At 45.7% G+C, this 21278-nt stretch overlaps 1 protein-coding gene across 5 annotated transcripts in view; it reads left to right on the top strand.

Moving 5' to 3' along the window:
- Positions 1 to 21278, top strand: part of LOC119175935 (DDB1- and CUL4-associated factor 10) — a 62312-nt gene that overhangs the window by 26534 nt on the left and 14500 nt on the right. For all 5 annotated transcript variants that reach the window (XM_037426984.2, XM_075877120.1, XM_037426983.2 and 2 more), the window contains one exon: positions 13128 to 13340. In XM_037426984.2, the coding sequence (XP_037282881.1) occupies positions 13128 to 13340 (213 nt within the window). The remainder of the gene's footprint in view (positions 1 to 13127; positions 13341 to 21278) is intronic.

The following is a 21278-nucleotide window of genomic DNA, read 5'->3' on the forward strand; positions in this document are numbered from 1 at the left end:
ATTATGGTTGGGAGCTTGTTCAAGAAACCCAGGTGCTAAAAATGAATCCAATTTTCCTTACATTGTATGACGATTTCAGCATGAAGAACCCAGGAATGTAATATAATCAGTCATAAGATTGAAGCAGGATAGGAGTGAAGTAATGTGCATTCAGCAGAAGTCCATCATTTAACCAGTTTCGAGAAGTACGTCTTCAAAATTTATTTTGAATACATATTTCTTTTTATTTATTTCTAAGTGCTCTGATGTTGCATGCAACCCTTATCAGTTTGCCATTTCCCATAATAGTGAAGGAAGATAGCTGGAACAATAGGGCATTTTTTCATATATTGGAGACGTACCACAGATATTAAAGACGTACCAGAGATATTACAGTTTTTCAAACTAGTGCTATGCACAGAGTATCTGACAACCAATAATTTATTCACTACTGCATATGTTCTGTTAAGTAATTGGTATGTGTGCTGTAAAGTGGTTAGTTATAAAATAGTCAAATTTGTGTTTATCTGATATACCACTTTGCAACTGTCTTGCATATAGTAGCAGCTATCTTTTAAGGTGTGTCACCACTTTAAAAAACAGACTTGCTAACAAAAGTAATTTTATTTTCTACATCTTTGAGAACCATTTTTATTCAAGAATATTCGGAAAAAGGAATTCTGTTTTTTTAACTAGCGTAATTCTAACTCCTCCTTTGTGCATTCTTAAAGCGGGACTGAAAAGTCCCACTACAATAATCCGTGCTTACTCATCATAGCTGCCACTAATCATAAGACTCTGGTGTGGTAATAAAAATCTTTACTGTTGTTATCATTGTTCTGGATTACTACAGTTTCCTAAATTGTCTGTTGACTGTATCGTAGTACATATGCTTACGAGTCTAGTGAAGTGCATTGGGGGGCTTATGCAGCTGTGCTGGCATCATTCGGGTAATATTACATTTGCATCAGCATAGGACCACTTTGTTTTTATGATGATGCACACTGTTTTGCCAAGTTCTTTTTGTTTAGAAGAATTGGCTTCCTGCATCAAAACATCATCTGTGCTTGTAAGCTATACGTTGCTGCTAGCTGTGATATTTTGTTATGAAAAGAAAAAAAATCTTGAGTGGAAGAGTTTCAGCGTAGTTGCCTCAATGTACCGTATTTACTCGATTCCACCGCGCCCTCAATTGTAACGCGCACCCGGTTTCCACGTCGAAAAAAAAAAAAAAGTAAGATATCAATTGCAACGCGCACCCATTTTTCTCGCTGGCCCGCACAATGACATCACTCGAAAAAAAGGACTCCTTTCGGGAGCGTCTTCCATTTAAATATGAGGTATGGGGGAAGCTTGTGTCCACATTGACGTGTAACAGAGCATTGACGTCACTGTAGTTTTACCGTGGACCGATGTCAGCACGCGAACTTGCTTCGCCCCCTTCTTCTCGAAGGTTGTGGTGCCAGACATGTAGAAGTAAACAGGCGTCTAATCGGCATTCCCGATTTTCCCTAGCAGGTAGCCGTTGTTGTGCTGCAAGTTTAGGATGAACTTCTAAAAACTGTGCAGCTTTTCATTGCACTCCTCCGCAAAACTTTTCGCAGATGCCCGTTCACCTTCAAAGGGAAAAGCCTTTCCTCTTCATAAAGTTAGTTAGCCAGTGCCTGCTCGCTTTAAACTGGGTCCGCATTAGCCCTTTTTCCAAGGCTAATTGCATAGTCCGTACTTGGAGCAGTCCTGTCGTCACGGGCCACTGTGCCGCTCGCTGCTCAAGCACATACTAGCCGAGCAGCTCTTTAATTTGCGGAAACCGACCCTGCTGTGGTCCACTGAAGCCTTTGCGTGAAGCTTTGCTGTCGACAATCTTCTGCTTTTGTTACCGCCGGTCCCGCACGCACGTTTCGGGAACTCCGAACGACCGCGATGCGGCCCGATTTCCGTCCGTTTCTGCACACGCGATGACTTTTCTTTTAAAAGCGGCATCGTGGTGCCCTCTAGTTTTTGGATTCGGCCCTTTCATGCCGTCGGTGCTAATGCACTACAAGATGACGAACTCCTCAGCACACGTACGAAGTGCCGCACATGGGAAACACATAGGCAGAAATGGCCGACGTGCCATGCCGACGCATGTAGGGGGTGGCCATTTTGGAAATGCCGGTGGCAATAGAATGACCGTATTCATTTTTTTTTCGTACTTGATTCTAACGCGCATGCGATTTATGAACTCGCTTAACCGGAAAAAAGGTGCACGTTAGATTCGAGTAATTACGGTATTCCTAGTGTTGAATTAATAGACTGCCTGCAACTGTGTTAAGAGCTGTGCACATTATCTGGCATCTGGAAGAAAAATGCTGCTGAAGTGTATGGTGTGTGGAGTCTATGCCACAGGCCAATCCCTCCTAAAAAAATTATGCCTGGAACGTGAGCTTCAAATGTGCCAACGTACCCTCGGATTTTACCCTCCCCCTCTGGTATGGAGGCGAATGCCTGTGGCGGCCGCCCCTTGCGAACGTAACAACGCTCTCACAGTTGCCTCCGAGCAGCTGTGATGTCACGTGACAGAGCGGTACGGTGACGTCACTTGACTGAGCGGTACGGAGGCGAGTGGTCACACGCGGCGTACGGTCGCAACAAGCGGCAGGAGGCATGGCCTCCGAGATTTCGCGCTGGCAGGAAGCTCCCAATTGAAAAGAGAGCAACGTTTCAGGTATAGTTTTTCTAGGAAGTGTTGCACAGGCATATCTACAAATGCAGTGGCTGGCATAAATATGGCTGGCTTGGATGACAGTTGCATCCACAAGGGTGTTGCTAAATAGACTATTCACAGTGGCAACAGTGCCCTTTTCTGACTAGGTAGGCTCCAGCAGCTGCCTGCAATACATGCATGAACAAGTGCGGGAGGAAAGCAAGAGAATTTGCATTTTCTGTCCAAAGGTATTGTGTCGGTTACATACATTCAGACTACATAATCCATTGGCATGACCTGCATCCTTTCAAGGGTGGCTTGACATCAAGTCTAGTCCTTATAGAAATGTATAAAGGGTGCCCTAGCTATCTCTAGCCAGAGCCTAAAAATGTGCCAGTGCACTCTATGATGGTGGGACCAGAAAAAGAGAGTGAGAATTTATTCGAAGACAGAGAGGTCGGCCTGAGCTAGTGCGCTTTAGCTTGCTACTCTACACAGATTTCGTTGGACCGAATGCATGTTGATTGCATGGAGTAAGTCGCACTATTTTTTTTTTTTCAGACCCTAATTAGGCATGTTTAAGTAACGTTTGAAGTAACAAAGCTGGGCAAAAATTCCAATGAGAAAGTTTCAGATCTGTTAAACATTCGATTTGACAGTTACCGTATTTACTCGCATAATCCTCGCAGTTTTTTCGTCGAAAAACCGATGCAAAGTTGGGGGGTGTGAGAATAACGAGGAAAAAACTTTCCATGAATACGTACAGAGAGAAAAAGAGAACGAAGTGGCCGCAAATCGGGATTCTCACACCAGCAACTAAGAGCAAGCTTTAAGAAGTACTAATTGAAACTTACCTCAACAATAAAATCGGAGGTTTAACACAAGACAAGATTTATTTGAGACACAGAAAGTGAAAGCAAATAGTCGAGAACTAGAATACCATACGCAAAGCTTGTGGACGTTGCGGGCGTAGCGGTAGCGTTCGTCGCTCAACAGGAGCCTTCAGAAGGTAAGCGTAGGACGTCAGTATTGGGCTGATGGCCATTTAACAGAATCGTCCGCAGTTTCCTTCTGAAGAAATAAAAGTTTACCATCAATCCCAGTTTTAGGCACACGGCAGGCCCAAGCGTCTTGGTGGCTTGCAGCTGCCGTCACCAGTAGCGAACACAAAACTCGTAGACCCTGAAGGGCCTACCGACGGCCCTGTTGCCGTGTTTTAGTGCATGATCTATCACTTTCAACTTGAAAGCAGCCGTGTAGCTTCAGTATCGCCTCAAAACGTGACAAGATTACTGACACAACATACAAAACACGCCGCAACGCGCACTGGCCACTTCGGCTACGCTTAAATTCAATTGAATCTCAAATCTCAGTGCAATAGTACGCTTGATGGTTAATAGATGGCGCCAGATGGCGCATGCTATCATCATCAGTGGCTGGAACGAGCAGACGACATTATTGCGGCAGTTTTTGGGGGTGCGATAATTACTCGAGGAAAAAAAGAAATGGGCGATGTGGGGGGTGCGAGAATTATGCGAGTGCGAGGATTAGGCGAGTAAATACGGTAACAACCTTCTGCAAATAACTATTGGTGTTGCTATGCTTACTACAGGTCACTTTTTTCTCTACAGATGCCCGCAAAAAAAAAAAAAAAAAAAAAACCATGTGACAAGCCCGCTTGCATGCCCATGTGCACCTAGAGTTACTATATATGTTACCTTTAGGCTGCTTAGAGGTAGCATATTGCTACGAGGAGTTGTTAACGCACAGTACAACACAGATATTGTTAACAAAGAAGAACGCTGACGGAACCGCTACGACAGATGAAGGCAGCTGCAATGCACGAGCTGGCCCTGGATGTGCATGAGCTTCTACCAAGCGGCCAACGTGCATGAAAAAGAAAACGACTGTGTTCAAAGCAGAGGCTCGTAAGAACTATGCAAGAACTACGCGAGAACTTTGGCTTTGTGCACAAGTTCACCCTTAATAAACTATGTAAATAGTACATCCTCCTTGCGAGATTGTTACATTTGTCACATTTTCAAATGGAGGTGCTGTGTAGATAATTTCGAGCACCACACGAGAGCGAAGTCCGAGCACTGACCAGCCGGAAGCCGTGGGGCTTACTCCCGTGCACCAACGGGTCAGTCGCCGTATCTGTGGAGGCTGGCCAGAATTCGGACCACTTCCCTCAGTGTCAAGGGCATCGGCGATGAAGACAAGTGACACCGCCATTATGACTAGCCAAGTTACGCGGACACAGCTCATTCTAAGCCAACCTGTCGTCCCAAAAGTGTTCCATGGTGACCCATACGAGGACGCTGACTATTGGTTAGAACATTTCGAGAGAGCTGTGCAACGTCTACATTGGTTTGGAAGACCCTGCACGAGGGTGGTTCGAAAACCATGAGGCATCTCTGATGTCCTGGCAAGTATTGTGGTTGCAGCTACTGAGTACGTTCGCCAACAGTGATTGTCGGTAAAAGGCAGAAGCAGCTCTTTGTACACAGAATCAACATATGAACGAAACTGTCGCGATGTACATTGAAAATAGGTCCCGCCTCTTTAAGCGAGCCAACTCCGGCATGGCGGAAGACAAAATCATGCATGGCGCAAAGCAAAAGCTATTCACGAGACTCGTTCACAACCCACCCCGAAACGTGGCAGAGTTTCGGTCAGAAACAACAACCATCAAAACGATGCTGCAGCAGAGAGCCCAATAGTACAACCACGGCATAGCCTGTACATCAGCAGGAGTTTATTCGGCAGGCGTCGTGGATAATCTTGACACCTTGTGGGAGCTCGTCCGGTTGGTTGTCCGGGGGGAACAACGAAAGTGCAGTCACCTCTGAGCTCTCTCTCGCTGAAGTTGTCCGAGAAGAAGTTTGGCAGGCCACGCGGGAGCCAGGAATGATGTTCCAACGACACGGCAGGCGGTAACATACTTTGAGGTCCTCCGGCTACCTGCTCTGCACCGTGCACCGATTTGGATGCTGACTACTTACGTGCAGACAATGCGCAGTCCACTTCATATTGTAGAGGCAGTACGCAGAGCACCTCCTGCAACAGAGACAATACCACGGAAGAGTGATGTATGGCGAGACGCTGCTTGTAGGCCCTTGCGCGTCCACTGCGGAGAGGCTGATCACCTGTACCGATTTTGTCGATACTATCAAGCTGGTCTTAGGAGATTTGCCATCAACGCACCGTGTGCGCAAAATGGCAAGAGACCATTCAACATGGAATAATACTTATTCTCGCCCCAGAACTTTGGCCTACGTCGTTGTCATCAACCTCGCTCACCATCTCCAATGTGCCACTGCTCACCCAGCTCAAGTCACTTTCCAAGCACGCCTAGGCATCGTTCGCCCAGGCCAAACCCAGGAAACTGAAGAGGGCGTCCTGTGGAGGCTGGGCTGCTGGCAATCTGGAATATGAAGATCCTCCACTGCTATACCAGCGTGACGACGACTGTTTGCAGGTAAAGAAGTGCAGTAGTGAAAAAATAACTTCAGACTTGTCGTTGGTTATTGACGGACTAGAGCTCAATGTTTTAATCAATGCCGGTGCTTATTACTTTGTGATAAGTTGTGACTTAGCGAAGCTACTCAGGAAAGTTCTGACTGAATGGAGTGGACCTCAAGTACATATGGCAAGCAGTCACCTTATAACGCCTCTCAGCAGATGCACCGCAAGAGTTGGGATACAGGGCTTCACTTACGTTGGTGATTTCGTCATCATGTCCGTGTGTTCGAGGGATGTCATGCTGGCAATGGATTTCCTACAAGCTAGTGGCACGATTATAAATTTGCAGAGGTCGAGCGTGTCATTTCCGATGGAGCAAGCTATAAAGGTAGCACGAGCAGACGAGCGCTACACGACTCGACTGAGTGTCGTTGATGATGATGCTACTGTACCGCCACGGAGCAATGTAATGGTTCTGGTAAAGAATGATAGACTTAGCGACTACGAAGGTGTGGCGGACAGCAACATAGATGTTTTCTGGGAAAAAAAAAACGCCAGGCCTGCGCGGAAGGTGCAGCACAGTCACAGAGAAAGCTAGGAGAGCGGCCTTTCAGAGCATTTTTTAAACACTCATTGGGTAACTACTGCAAGCACAGTTGCTTGATACCCACTAGGGCATTAATAATAATCTTTTGGGTAGTAGGCCGGCATTTGATATGCTATTTTTCGTCATTTTTCTGGGAAGTGTGGTATCCGCTAAACACTTTCAAAGAATTTTGTGCCAATTGTTCATGCAGTGGCTGACGATGATGAGGAATTATGGCTGAAGTGGGTATGTGCCAGAGTTAATAGGGGAGCAAAAACAAGCTTTTGTGATGGGTTGGAACATTGGACGGCCCACTCTTTACGCTATTCGCATTGTGGGTCGACTGGTTGTTTTTTCGCTGTTTTAAAACGCTTTATGAGTCGTATTCACGCGATTGTTTTGCCAACATCAAGCCTGCCTAAGGTAAGTTTGTCAACAAGTCACAAGCACCAGCGTAGCTCAGTGGTAGAATACTGGGCTGGCACCCAGCGGACCCGGCTTTGAGCCTCACTGTGTGTTTGGTGCTAGGTTTGCCAAGAAGTCAAAAGCACAGGTGTAGCTCAGTAGTAGAATACTGGGCTAGCACCCAGCAGACCCTGGTTTTGACCCCCACTGTGTCTTTGGTGCTAGTTTTTTTTTTTTTCTTCTAATTTTGCGCGATGTGATTGGGGACACTGGCGGCGGCGGAAGAGGACAACTGCGCCTGACCTGAGTTGTGATCTCGTAACAGCTTTTGCTGTAAAAAGGCGTTTGTGTGGCAGAAGGGATCATCCAGATGCGAAACGGGTGTGCAGACATCCTCGAGACAAATTTCAGGAACAAATTCCAGCACATCGCAAAGGGGATGGCCATAGCCTTTCTTCATGAGTTTTGTAAAGTGACAGAAATATCCAGTTTTGAAAAGACGTCAATGAATAAGAAACCACCATCTGATGTCTGAGATGCAATACATGTAAATACTAACCTGCCAGAGATTCAATGTCAGCAGTTCTATGACCTCATACGGGAATTTGGCAGCTGTTTTTTCTATTGTTCAAAGGTATGCTGCATGAGCATTACAAAACACAGGGTCATAACGGTTGAGACAACCAGGTCGGTATGCCAGCACCTGTATTGTGTTTCACCAAAGGAAAGGGAAGTTATCAAGAAGCAGGTACGGGAGATTTTTGAAGATGATGTTATTCAGCCTTATAGCAGTCCGTGGTCATCTCCCGCGATGCTTGCCAACAAGAACGATAACACTCTACGGTTTTGTGTCGACTACTGGAAATTGAATGCTGTGACTAAACGGGATGTAAACCCCCTTTCGCGCATCAACACCTTAAATCAACTTCAGTGTGCAAAGTTGTTCTCATCACTAGATCTGAAAAGTGCATAGTGGCAAATCGAAAGTTGATGATCGTGATCGCAAGAAAACTGGTTTTGTTACCCTGGACGGACTTTAGCGAATGTCAGTAGTTCTCGCGAGCCTCTGGCTCGAATATCGTCATTTTCTTCTTCACACGTTGGCTGCTTGGTAGAAACTCATGCACATGCAGGGCTGGCTCGTGCATTGCGGCTAGCTTAAGCTGTCATAGCAGAACCGCCAGCATTCCTCTTCATTAACGACATCTGCGTTGTACTGTACGTTAACAATTCCTTGTGGCATTATCCCCCCCTCTCAAGCTGTATCACCCAGATGCAAGCAATGAGGCTGTCTAATACCTTTTGTCTATGGGTTTGAAGAAATAAGCTGTTGGTGCATCAAGGGATTGAGGTGGCTATGTTTCGTACCGGTCGTAGCAGGGCTTCATACATACAATGTGTTTACGCTTCGTGGAATCGCGTCATTTCGAATGCACGTGTCCTGCAGGCTTGACTTCATAAACAAGGTCACCGAGTCGCTGTACTATCTCATAGGGGCCAAAATATTGGCAAAAGAGTTTTCCGGAAAAGCCTCGTCGTGGTACTGGGGTCCATACCTACACTTTGTTGCCAACGTCATACCGTGTTTTATGTCTTCCTCGCTTGTAGTGGTTGGCATCAGTCCGGTATTGGTGACGTTTTCAGTACCTTGCTAACTGGTGGGCCTCTTGCACTCTTTGTAGAAAGTCGTCATGATCAGGGGCATAGTTATCTTGCTCTATCGATAACATAGCGTCCAGTGTTGCGGTAACAGCACGACCTAGTTCAAATGTGGGTGATCTTGGTGGTCTCTTGTACGCAATATTGTCAGGAAAGGTGACATTTGGTAAAATTTTGTCCCACTTTTTGTGCTCGACATCCACATACATGTCAGCTAGAGTTCTGTTAAGACGTTCAGTCAGGCCACTGCTTTGAGGATAGATGATATGCGGTGGTTTTTCTGTGAACAGTGTGAGTCGTGTTCAGCAGGCACTTCATAAGTTTCGCCGTGAAAGCCGTTCCGCAATCGGTGATTACAATAGTTGGAGCGCCATGTCAGAGCTATGCTGTGTACAAATTATTTGGCCACTTCAGCAGCCGTTCCCCGTTTTAAGGAGTCTGTTTCAGCATATCTCGTTTAAGTAATCAGTCGCCACAACCATCGATTTTTTGCCGCGTGAAGATGTCGGGAAAGGTCTAAGGAGGTCCATTCCAATTTGTTAGAAAGGTGTTTTTGGTGGATCTAAAGGTCGTAGAAGTCCCACTAGTTCAGCACTTGGTGTTTTCCGTCTTTGGCACTCACGGCATGTTTTAACGTAGTGTTGCACTGAGGCTAATAGCTTGGGCCAATTATAATGAAAACTAATTCATGCAAGTGTTTGAGTCACACCCAAATGTCCAGATGTGGGCTCATCGTGGCACACTTGTAGTATTTCTTGCCGCATTGTTGCAGGAACGACAAGCAGGAACTTTTCACGGTTGGGCTTTGGGCTTAAAGGGATGGTGCCACCAAATTTCGAGGCTAAAACAAGCCTCTTTTCCTTTGTATGTTTGGACACTCGACACGAATGGTCGGATACAGCAAATGTTTATAATATATTTAAATTCACCCCCATAATGTACCTAAATGCTCATTCTCCTGACCGAAGCCCATCGCGAGCGTGCCCAGAACTGTCATAGCTATCTAGGAAGGCCAACAAAAGTTGCAGTGACGTCACACCAAATCTGTAGTGAGCGTAGGTGGGAGCAGGTTTCCCCTTTGGGGGGGGGGGGGGGGGCAAAGGTTTGTCGTAGTGCACCCCCTCCCTATTATGTCAATGTATAAAGCTGACTGACCCCCCTCCACCCCAAGTTGCAGCGCTTCGTCCTAATTATGTCAACGCAGGGGGCTGTGTTTATACCCCCCCTTGTAGTTGACTACAGGAGTCCTGCCCCCTCACCCCCCTTTTGTGGTACACCTGTTGTATTGAGGTGAGGGATCTTTGGAGACCTCAGCTACGTACGTACTGTCAAAGCATCATGGCTGCTGTATGTTTGTTTGGCAGGTGCTTGTGTAGCACGTCTGTGCGAGAGCGGACGATTATCAACATGAGGTGCATCACATTGTGTGGTCTCATGACCGAGCCACCTACACTGCCATGTCACAGTCCATTTTGGTGCCCAGAAACCGAAAATTGGCCACATAAAAAAGGCAATAATAATTTATTCAGCGAGAATAAATCTTGGTGCATGTATCATGCTTCCTGGAGCTATGAGAAACGCTTGCAGCAAAGAACCCACAAGCTACAATTACGGTGGCACTACCCCTTTAAAGTTTTTCTCGTGGAGAACATTTCGGAGGCAGACCGATGCGAGGCTTCAAGAAAATATACGGGGTACTTGTATGCCAACTCTTTCCTGGTGTTTGATGAGCTAGAGCAATTATTTGTTTGCATGTTGAAACTTTGCTATTTGAGCAGTCTCGCCAATACCTACGAATGGAAAGTCCTCTTATTCTGGTAGTGGTGTGTCTCTGTAGTAGCCCGTGACAGTCGGCATTGGTATGCTTTCTCCCAGATCGGTTTATCTTGCTAGTTGTCCTGACGGGTCCTTGATGTTTGCCAGCCAGCAAAGAGCACGATGATCGCTGACTGCCTCGAATGGTCTACCATATAGGTACGGCCGAAGTTTACTGATGGCCCAGATGACGGCAAGGCATTCTTTTTCTGTGGCCGAATAGATTGCCTCCGCTTTTGTTAGTCCAGCTGGCATAAGCTGTCACCTTGTCTTCGTAATTCTGTCACTGTATTACGACGTATCCAAGGCCGATGTTACTGGCATCTGTGTGTATTTCTGTGTCAGCTGTCTCATCAAAATGAGAAAGCATTGGGGGCTTTTCTAACCTTTTTCTTAATTTATTGAAGGCTCTCTGTTGCTCATTTTGCCAGTGGAAACGCACATCTTTTTTCTTTAGTTTCGTTTAGGATTCTGCAATATTCGAAAAATTCCTGACAAGTCGTCTGTAGTGAGCACATAGACATAGAAATTTCCGTATCGACTTTTTGACTGTTGGCACCGGAAACCTTGCAACGGCGGCCATCACATTGGAATCAGGGCCAACACCTTGGGTGTGGACTACATGTCTAAGAAAGCGAAGTTTCTAACACTGACCGCAGGCGCTTGATGTGCTCCTTAAATGTAGCGGCGAAGATGACCACGTCGTCTAGGTACACTAAGCAATACTGCCACTTAGATCCGGAAAGCACACAGTTTCCATCATGCATTGGGACGTTGCCGGCGCACAACAGAGACCAAACGGGAGAGCCTCAACTTCTGTGCTTCTTTAGCTTTGGGCACAAGTACGCCCTTAATAAACAGTGTAAATAGTTCATCCTCGGTGTGAGGTTGTTACACTTGTTACAATATACAGTAACTCTATGCATGCTGCAATTGCAGTACTTCCTAGTGCTCCGCGTGCAAATGATGAGATCACTTGGCTGTGTGTGTTGCCTGGACAGGATAGCGACGATAGTAGTGGCTGTGCAATGATGTGTATTTTGCTAGTGGCAGCACAGTCGATTAGCACTCTGTCTGTTTGTCGTTGTTATGAACCAATAAGAGGAAAGCGTATGGTCTGTACGAGGAAGGTTAGGGCGCTCAGCGATCAAATTGTGGCATGAGTGTGCAAGCAGGCATGTCACGTGGTACGTGGTATTTTTTTGTATTTCTTGGGCATCTGCAGTTAGCAGAAAACACGATTCTTTTTAACAGATAAAATGCTGAAAAACTGTCTAATCGAACATTTTTCAAACCTATCTATAACTTTCTCATTGGAACTTTTACCCAGCTTCATTGCATCAAAAGTTTGTTATTTAAACATCCTTGATTAGACAGTGAAACGGCAAATAAAAAACAGTGTAGATTCTTCATGTAGTAGTCAGCAGCATGCATTTGGTTGCATTGTCATCAATTTCATCGGCATATTGTTATCCTCTGGCTAGACATAGCTGGGGCACCTTGTATATGTGCTGTTTCCAAGGGGTCATTATTTTCTGCTCTGAAAGTGTTTAAGATTTGTTTTACTGTTTGAACGCAAACAAAAGTATCTTTTGCGTGTAAATTCGCTTGTTGGCATTTATTTTAGCTGCTTCATGATAAAGTTACGGCAAGCTTGTGCTATTGGAGCATATTTGAGACATCCTAAGTACCTACTAGGACTTTCTTGATATGTATGGCAGGAAGTATGCACATCTATCTGTGCAGAAGAATACATTAAAGCCTTTCTTTAATTTCTTGGTTATTCCTGTGAAAGAGTATTTATACTGCTGAGCAGCATCACATGCTTCATGAATTTTTCAGAACATTATAGAAGTAAAAAACAACATATTTTGATATGTCTTGTTTTGCAGTTGGCTGATACTTTCGTATCGCCACTCTTTTTGCCCCACTGGTGAAATATTGTCTCATTTAAAGGCCAGATTCTTGGTGACAAGCCATCGTTATCTTGAGCAAGAATGCATAGCTCAAAGTTTTTTTTGGTGTCAAGTATCAATCCCTGAACACTGTACAAGAAAGTGAGCCTGCTCAGTAGCCTAAACTCACTTTCTCAAGAAACAACTGATAGGTTCAAGAAACACTTAGTGCATTCTTCTTCTCAGATTGATTGGAGTGCATACTACCTATTGGGCTTACTCAGAAGGTTTTCAAGTCTGCTAGCTAAATCAAAGGCTCCTGTAGCATTGAATCAACTTTGCAGAATCTTGAAAAGAAAGCTATTTCACAAGCTGATGTATGCATAAACATTGATTGCCCTGCATCGAAAGCCTGTGTGCAATTTTCAAACACTTTCCATAATGAAACTTCAGCACGCCTTTCTGTGTGCTGGAGCTTCATTATGGATCTTTACTCACACCCCCAACTGCATACCCTTGCAAACACTGTTCTGAATGTAATTTTTCACTTCAGTGTTCACTGTAACTGTTGCATAATGTATTCATGCCAGCTTAGTTCCAGTTGGTGTAATGCCATACATTGTCTTCTGGCATGCAGCTTCCAAAGATGCACCACTGGCAAGCTTCTGGCAAAGCAGCCTACCATGTGGGGGACTGCAGTTTCCATTACTTCACTGCACGTCGCAATAGGGTTGAGCTCATCTGTGACTTCCCGAGTGAGAATGATGCAGAGATAATCTCCTCCCTCCAGGTTCATCCACATGGGTGGTGTGTCTTATCTCGCAACACGAGCAGGAATGAGAAATCAGAGGTAGGTGCCTCAAAGAAACATGCTTTAGTGCTGTAGAGATGCGTAGAAAAGCAAAGAACATGTACGCCGACTTAGGTGCTATCATTAAAATATAGAATATTGTAGCAGAACACACTGATTTGAGACACATAGAATGCAGTGATTGTTATGAAAAGGTCACTACAGTCAGTTCCCCTTTGGGCAACAAGTTATCGAAAAAGCTTATCCTTAAATCGCACTGCATAGAAAAACTATGTATCAAATTTGCAGGTCAAACATTACTTCATATGATCTGCTTTCTTTCAGTTTCAGCTCGCCTGTTGTGTATAGAATGGAGAGAGTAAATTTTTTTGGCCTTGTTAGTTAAGGCTTCTTAAGGTGAAATTAAATGTCATCTTCCTGAATTAAGCTGAATGCCAAAAAGGTTCTCAATGCATGTTTTTGAGAATCGGTGTTTGAAATGGCAGGAAAAAAATCTACAAAGAATCTACTTTGGTAGTTGTCTTAGTGATATGTAATCAGCAGAGCATTACTGTATAGGTTTGTGTGGATAGTAAATTCTAGGTTCGAACGAAAGTTGAAGTGAATAGTGACTTGGTTCGAATACTTTCAAATCGAATTTTAATGGTAAATATCACATACTGTGAAGAAAAAGGAGCATATTTGTCATGACCAAACTAACCGGCTTGACATCTTTTAAAAAGTTAAAACAAGGCATGCACAAATGTCATCCTTTTTAGTTCAAAGGAAGTGGAAGCAACTTTGAATAATGGCAGGATTCGACTTTCGGTAGAATGCAAGTGATAGTCCTTAAAATGTGTTGTTTTAAAATTTATTGTACTAAGAGTGTATAAGCCAGCATAACAAGCTTTTAAACTTAAAGAAGGAAGCATCGATGTGAGGGTAATAGTATGTTCATTTTACTTGAAGTAAGACTGCGGCAGTGCAGATTTTTTCTGGACATATGTATTCACGATATAGCACACCTTCACTGCAGTGAAACCACTTTTGCAGGTGTTTACATGCGGTTTAGTATACACCAATTAATTCATTTCGAATACTTCAAAATTGATAATAATTTACCTCAAATTGTAGTGAATGTGTTAGTATTCTTTCGAATATTCAAAGTGTGCAAACATTCATGCTAGCCTATTGCTGTAGGCTGTGGTCTTCGCTAGAATATTGTTTTCAGGGGACATTGACATGGTGTTTTTCATCTTTTTTTCTAGCATTCATCAATGTGTGGAACAGCACCACAAAAGGTGCATCCCATGAACAGGGAGATGCGAGTTTGTCATTGTATTGTTAGTCTAAATTTTCCTGATGTGTGCAGCACTCCATGTCAGCCCTACATCTTGTCCTTCTGCTATGAAATTCAGCAAAGCCTTCGTAAAAGATGTTTTTCTCTCACGTTTGTTTTGCACCGTGTGGTCGAAATTTCCAGAGCTCTCTACTAAGGCGTCTCTCATAATCATATGGTTGTTTTGGGACGTTAAACACCACACATCAATCATCGTTTTGCACCGTGGGCACAACACATTCAATTCTATTAACTTTGGTCAAGTGGCACTCTCCTTTGGAACTTTAGCTTTAGAGCCTGGGTGTGAAAGCTAGATCTGGCAGGAATATTTCTTTTGATTTATAGACGATTTTCCACAGCTGGTTTGCTCATTCAAATCTAAATGGTTCCACAACACGATGGACGTCTCCTAACCATGACAGTCTTTCTGCCGTGGCCTTCTTCAGCACTGCTTAACAACTGCTTCACGTCTGTTCGGCGCCCCCATAGCGTCTGCGCGCATACGAGTAAAAGCGAAGCAGACGCTATGGGGACGCCGAGCAAACGACGCGACGTGGATGTTCAGCCGTGTTGCAGAAAGCCACGGCAGAAAGACGGCCACGGTAGGTAAAATCAACATAGCGGCACCTATGGGTGCAGTTTCGTTCTGCTTCGAGCTTATCATGTCGTCATCCTGTGCTGTGGGGCCCGTAAGTTCACGGTGTACTCGGTTATTTGCTCTATATTTATGTGCTGAAGCTACGAGATAATGTATTCGTCGGTATTTTGCAGTGTTTTCTAGATTTATTCTCAAATTCTTGGAGACAAGGCTTAGCAGGCGTGCCTAAATAAACACAGCTGATCTAATAAAGACAGTACATACCTGATGTCTTGTCCCCTGTGTGAGGTGACACGAAGCGGTAGCTGATTTCACCACTTATTTATTGCTGTGACGACGATGGGCGAGTAGCAAGCGTGAGTTTGGATCGAAGTGGGCGGTCGCGTCTGCATGGGTGCTGCCATGTTGGCTTTTAAACTCACCTACCGACGTATACGGCCACGGCCGCTTCGATGCCCAGTGCGTTTGCTTGTGCAACTGACGAGAAGGCCAGTTTACAGTCACGTGATCAAAAATGGCAGCGTGCGAGTGCCGCTGTGGATAATCGTCAGTAAAGGCATGGATGTACAGATAGATAGATAATAGTTCTACAGATGCACATTTTTCTTGTTCAGATGACAGAAATGCTTACGCAATTAAAACTTGTGGGGTCAAGGTTCACCCATGGCCTTTGCATGGACATTCACCTTTTGTGCTGCCTTCTTACTTGTCCTCTTTTAGCTACGTCATGTGGTAAGCAGTCAGGGCTATAGTGTACACGTATCCTGAAGGAGTAGGGCCACTAGCATGGGTCTGGTCTTAGCGAGCCGCAGGGCACGCGTTAACCGTCGCCATGGTGAGAACACAGTACTGCTCAAGATCGGAACACTTGTCTGCGGCAACACCAAAACGTAGTACCGAGCTTGTTGCAAAGGCGATGCGGGTAAGCAAATGAACTTATCTGGGCCACGGGCGAGAAGTACTATGCAGGGGTGCCGCGAGCACGTCTCCGTGGGCAAAAGTGATTCACGGTGACACCGGGACAAAGGGCTCGATTGCTCGAGGGAGGGCAAAGGCGCTCACGTTGGCTTCCGAGAGATACGGGTCGGTGCAGTTTGACCACCCACTAGGAAACCGCACAGCTCTTCGGCCTAGCATTCGGAAGGGGGGCGACAAAGGGTAAGCGTTCGCCGCGGGAGCAAGGCGCAGTTCGGGAAGTGCGAACGAGGCCCAAACAAAGGGAGCCGACAAACGGAAAAGAAATGCGTACTTACCCCTTGTCGTCTCGGAGAGGTTCTCTCTCACTCCCAGCGTGCACGCGGGAAACGTCTAGAGAGACTTCGCGCATGGCGCCACAGTGGACATGCGCTACCGGGTGAGAGGGGTTAAACGTCACTCTTCACACTCCTAGCGTGGCTGACCGCGGAGGAAGGGAGTCATGTCGGGACGTGAAAACGCAGAAAGAGGCGGCAAAGTCCGCGCAAAGGCGGCAGGATAGCCTCGATTCCCACAGGGCAAGACACTGTTTTCGGTGTGGTTCGCGACGAGAGCACTGTGCGCGGTCTAAGAGGCAGTGGAATTTGGTGTGATCAGGCGTGCATGCATGCCAAATGTACCGTATTTGCTCGCATAGTCCTCGCACTTTTTTCGTGGAAAACCGATGAAAAATTGGGGGATGCGAGAATCATGTGGGGAAAGATCTCCGCCAAAATGTACTGAGCCAAGAAGAAAACGAAGCGGCCACAAGTCGAGATTCTCACACCATCAATTAACTAGTACAAGCTTTGAGAAGTACTAATGAAGACTTATACCTTGACAATAAAACCACAGGTTTAACACAAAGCAAGATTTATTTGCAGACACAAGCCACTGTCTCAAGGATCTTCACGTGGATACCCGTGACGTAATCAAGAAGTGCCGCCTCAACATGTGAATACTATTTCCCAGTCCTAGACTCACGGAAGACTTGACGCGTCTTAGTGGCTTTCAGCTGCTCATGCTGCCGTCGCCAGTAACAAACACAAAACTCGTTGACCGCGAAGTGCCTGCTGGTGGCCACATGGCTGTTGTTTTGTGCATGATCAATCACTTTCATCACTGAAAGCAGCCATGTTCATTACGTTTAGCCCCAAAGGGAACAAAATTGTTAACATAAGAAACCCCCGTCAGGTTCACAGAAAAGCGCGCCAGGTTCACAGAAAAGGCAACTACTCTGTAACTTCCCATGAAGAAGTGAAAAATTTTGTATGAAAACGTGTTGCAGCCGAGTCTGGTCAGCAAAAATGCCAAGCTGTCTTAATTTATTCCTTTTTCCCCTTTCAAAACGTCACTTATTTTTGAACCTGTGTGGCAAAAGCTGATGTTTGTAAGAAATGACCCCGACTTTTTCGCGTGTGCCCATGCTCTCCTGTACACCATTATCTGTAGCACGTCGTACGTGCCCCTGAGCTCTGTAGATGCTTTCGGCCACAGCAACCAGCAACGTCTCAGGATAGCCAGCCTTTCCAAGACAAGCCACAGTGCAGTGGGAAAGTGCGTGCAAAGAATCTGTTTTTGCTAAAGATACCCCATTTCCCCCCAAATTCCTCAAAACTAAATTGCGTCTACGCTTTCTTTGTGAATGCCTGGTAGGCGACAGTGGTCCGACGCTGCAACAAGGGAATTCGTCGGGGCGAGTTCTGGGAAAGTGGCACCTTCGGAATAAAAAGTAACGAGTAATGTGGCACCTCACGTTACCGAAAAAAGTAACGCCTTACCGGTAACGACGTTACCTGTAACGCGTTACCGCCAACACTACGGGGCGGTAAGTGGGTGAACCTGTTGAGACCGCACGCCTCTTTCGGCTGGCCGTGCAGCAGAAGAGGCAAACATCTCACGCTTTTCCGCACGTGTCGCTATGACGTGGCAATGCTTCTCTCAAACGTACACCCGCGCCATCACCGCGCCTCCGCTGCGTGCCATTCTGATTGGCTGCGGCAAAGCGGTGAGTTTGTGCAGGCTGTAAAAAAGTGCTCCGGAAGCGATCACCCTTACAACCTGGTTTTTGTCCCGCTTTCGCCACCTAGAGAGGGTTTTTTTTCCTGTTTCTGCGTTGCCGCCTTGCAGCTTTGGCCTTCAGTGTGATACATGCCGCTTTCATCTCTTGCACTGCCTCCAAAAACAAGCAACACAGTGGCTGCCCCTAAGTTTTCCGCTGTAGTGTGAAAGCAGAGGTGAAATGTCAGTTTCATAGTGCACAGTTTGAAAGAAACATGTAAGCACAAAATATAACGTGCAATGGTAAGGTTATCTGCTGGTCACTTGCCACTTTCATGATAACACTGTGCTTCAACAGGTCTTTTTTGAACATTTATTGCTCTGTTGCCATAAGAAGTTCTGCTCTCTCGTAACAGAGTGGCCAGCTTCCCCACAAGCCCGGTTTCAGTATCAACTCAATGGGGGCCTAGTAGCCTGATCGTGAATGTCTCAAATTACACGAGATTTTTATATCTATAAAATTTTGAGCTCCAAATTTTCCTGCAGATCTTGAAGGTGCCTCCATTATCCCCCTCCCCCATCTACCTTGCTGAAGTTCGAAACTTCAGCTTATTTTGTATGAGCAACACATGTTTTCGCTAGGCCAATCTCCTTTTGAAGACAAGTAAGACAAGAACTCTTGCTCGCGTTATTTGTCGTTGATCTTGTTATGCTTCAGTGACATACTAGGGAGTTCTTGAATAAAGGCCCCCCAAAAAATAGTGTCGAGGCCATTGCCCATGTGTAAAACCCAAATCGCATTTGGGTTTTGCGTTCGGGACGTTACTTCTTTGAATTTAGCGGGATCCTCAAAGCCTGCCCCGAAAGCTTTGCGTCACACAAACGTGACGGCACCCACTGAAGCTCTCGGCCAAGACTAGCATGACCTAAAACAGGGAGTGTCCAAAGCGCCGCAGACCCTATTTGAAAACTATCTGCTCCTTCTTGACCCAAAGCGTGCATATGCAAAGAGCTTTGGGGCCCCAAACTTTAGGCCCCTATTAAAAAATTCCTTACTGTCTTCGGAAGTGTCAGCTTAGTTGTATGATTAGATCGTCTGGCAAGATAATCGGCGCCTTGTCATGTTGGTCTGGTGTAAATGCACCTTTAAAATTTGGAAATGATACTGCCCACTGCAAAGCTTCACGACTTGCCACGAAAAGGTCTCCCTCACATTTGTACAAATTGACACTGCTGAAGAGTGGACTTTAGCTGGCTTTATTCAAAGGCAAACTTGCACTAATGTGAGCAGGTAACTTTTGATAAATGGCAGGGCTTGGATGATAACATAGCAAAGGCGGCACCTTTCTCTCTTTTTTTTTCTTGCACGATGCATTGGCACTGTGTTAGTCGTGGCTGGCAAACAGAAACTACCGTATTTACTCGATTCTACCGCGCCCTCAATTGTAACGCGCACTCGGTTTCCACAACGAAAAAAAAAAAAAAAGTAAGACATCAATTGCAACGCACCCATTTTTCTAGTTGGCCCACATGATCACACCACTCGGGAAAATGACTCCTTTCGGGAGCGTCTTCTGATGTGCAACGGAGCATTGCCGTCACTCTAGTTTTACCGTGGCCCGATTTCGGCATGTGAACTTGCTTTGCCCCTTTATTCTCGACGGTTGTGGTGCCAGGCATGCCGAAGTAAAGGGGCGTATGATCGGCATTCCCGATTTTCCCTAGCAGGTAGCCGTTGTTGTGCCGCAAGTTTAGGACGAACCTCTGAAAACATTGAAACTTTTCATCGTACTCCTCTGGAAACTTTTCGCATATTGCTGTTTGCCAACGGAGAGAAAAGCCTGTCCTCTTCATAAAGTTGATTATCCAGCACCTGCTCACTTTAAACTGGCTCCGCATTAGTCCTTTTTCTAAGGCTAACAGCATAGCCTGCACTTGGAGAAGTTCTGTCGTCACGAGCCGCTGTGCCGCTCACTGCTCAATCATATACTTGCCGAGCAGCTCTTCAATTTGCGGAAACCAATCCTGCTGTGGTCCACTGAAGCCTTTATCTTCGCTGTCGACAATCTTCTGCTTTTATTTCCGCCAGTCCCGCACGCACATTTCGGGAACTTCGAACGACCGCGATGCGGCCCGATTTCCGTCCGTTTCTGCACACGCGATGATTTTTTTTTTAAAAGCGGCATTGTGGTGCACTCGTCAAGTTTTTGGAGTCGGTCCTTCCATGGCATCGATGCTAATGCACTACAAGATGACGAACTACTCAGAACACGTATGAAGTGCCGCACATGGGAAACACATAGGCAGAAATGGCCAACGCGCCATGCCGACGCACGTAGGAGGCGGCCATTTCGGAAATGCCGATGGCAATAGAATGACCGTATTCATTTTTTTTTCGTACTCGATTCTAACGCGCATGCGATTAATGAACTCGCTTAACCAAAAAAAACGTGCACGTTAGATTCGAGTAATTACGTTATTTGAGTACGTGAGAGACAAGATGCTGCTTTGTACACAGGACATGTCAGAGACTGTCGAGATTTGGGCTTGTTGGTGCATTGTGACGACCGAAAATAGCGCAAAGAAACGGGGACACAAGACGAGGACACTAGCGCCTGTGCCGTGTGTCCTCGTCTTGTGTCCCCGTTTCTTTGCGCTATTTTCGGTCGTCACATGTCAGAGAGTGTTATTAGTCAATTAACAGCAAAGCTATTGAAGCTTGCCATAATTTGTCTGTTAGAAACAAATGATCATCATGATGAACTGGCAAGCATTCTTACATACTCTTCTGCTTCGCACCCAGTACCCGTGTGCTGAATTCTCTAGTGTGGCTTGTAATAACCCTGCTGGGTGAAAGAACAAGTACAGAGAAAGAGAGACGGGAAGAAAGAGAGAAATTTGAGAAAAATTTTCGGCGAAGAATTCCTCACAAGGCGGGATTTGAACCAGTGCACCCTCCATTCATAGGCAAACGTCCTAAACATTCAGCTATCCAAGCACGCTAGCACACCCTATCATAGCCGTGTGTAGGATAGTGAAGCCTGGGGGTGGAAAAAGGAAGTGAGCACAAGGACAAGAGATGTGGTGTGGAGGAGAAAAAAAAGGG

Source organism: Rhipicephalus microplus, chromosome X, assembly GCF_043290135.1.
Source record: "Rhipicephalus microplus isolate Deutch F79 chromosome X, USDA_Rmic, whole genome shotgun sequence".
In the NCBI taxonomy this organism is placed as follows: domain Eukaryota; kingdom Metazoa; phylum Arthropoda; class Arachnida; order Ixodida; family Ixodidae; genus Rhipicephalus; species Rhipicephalus microplus.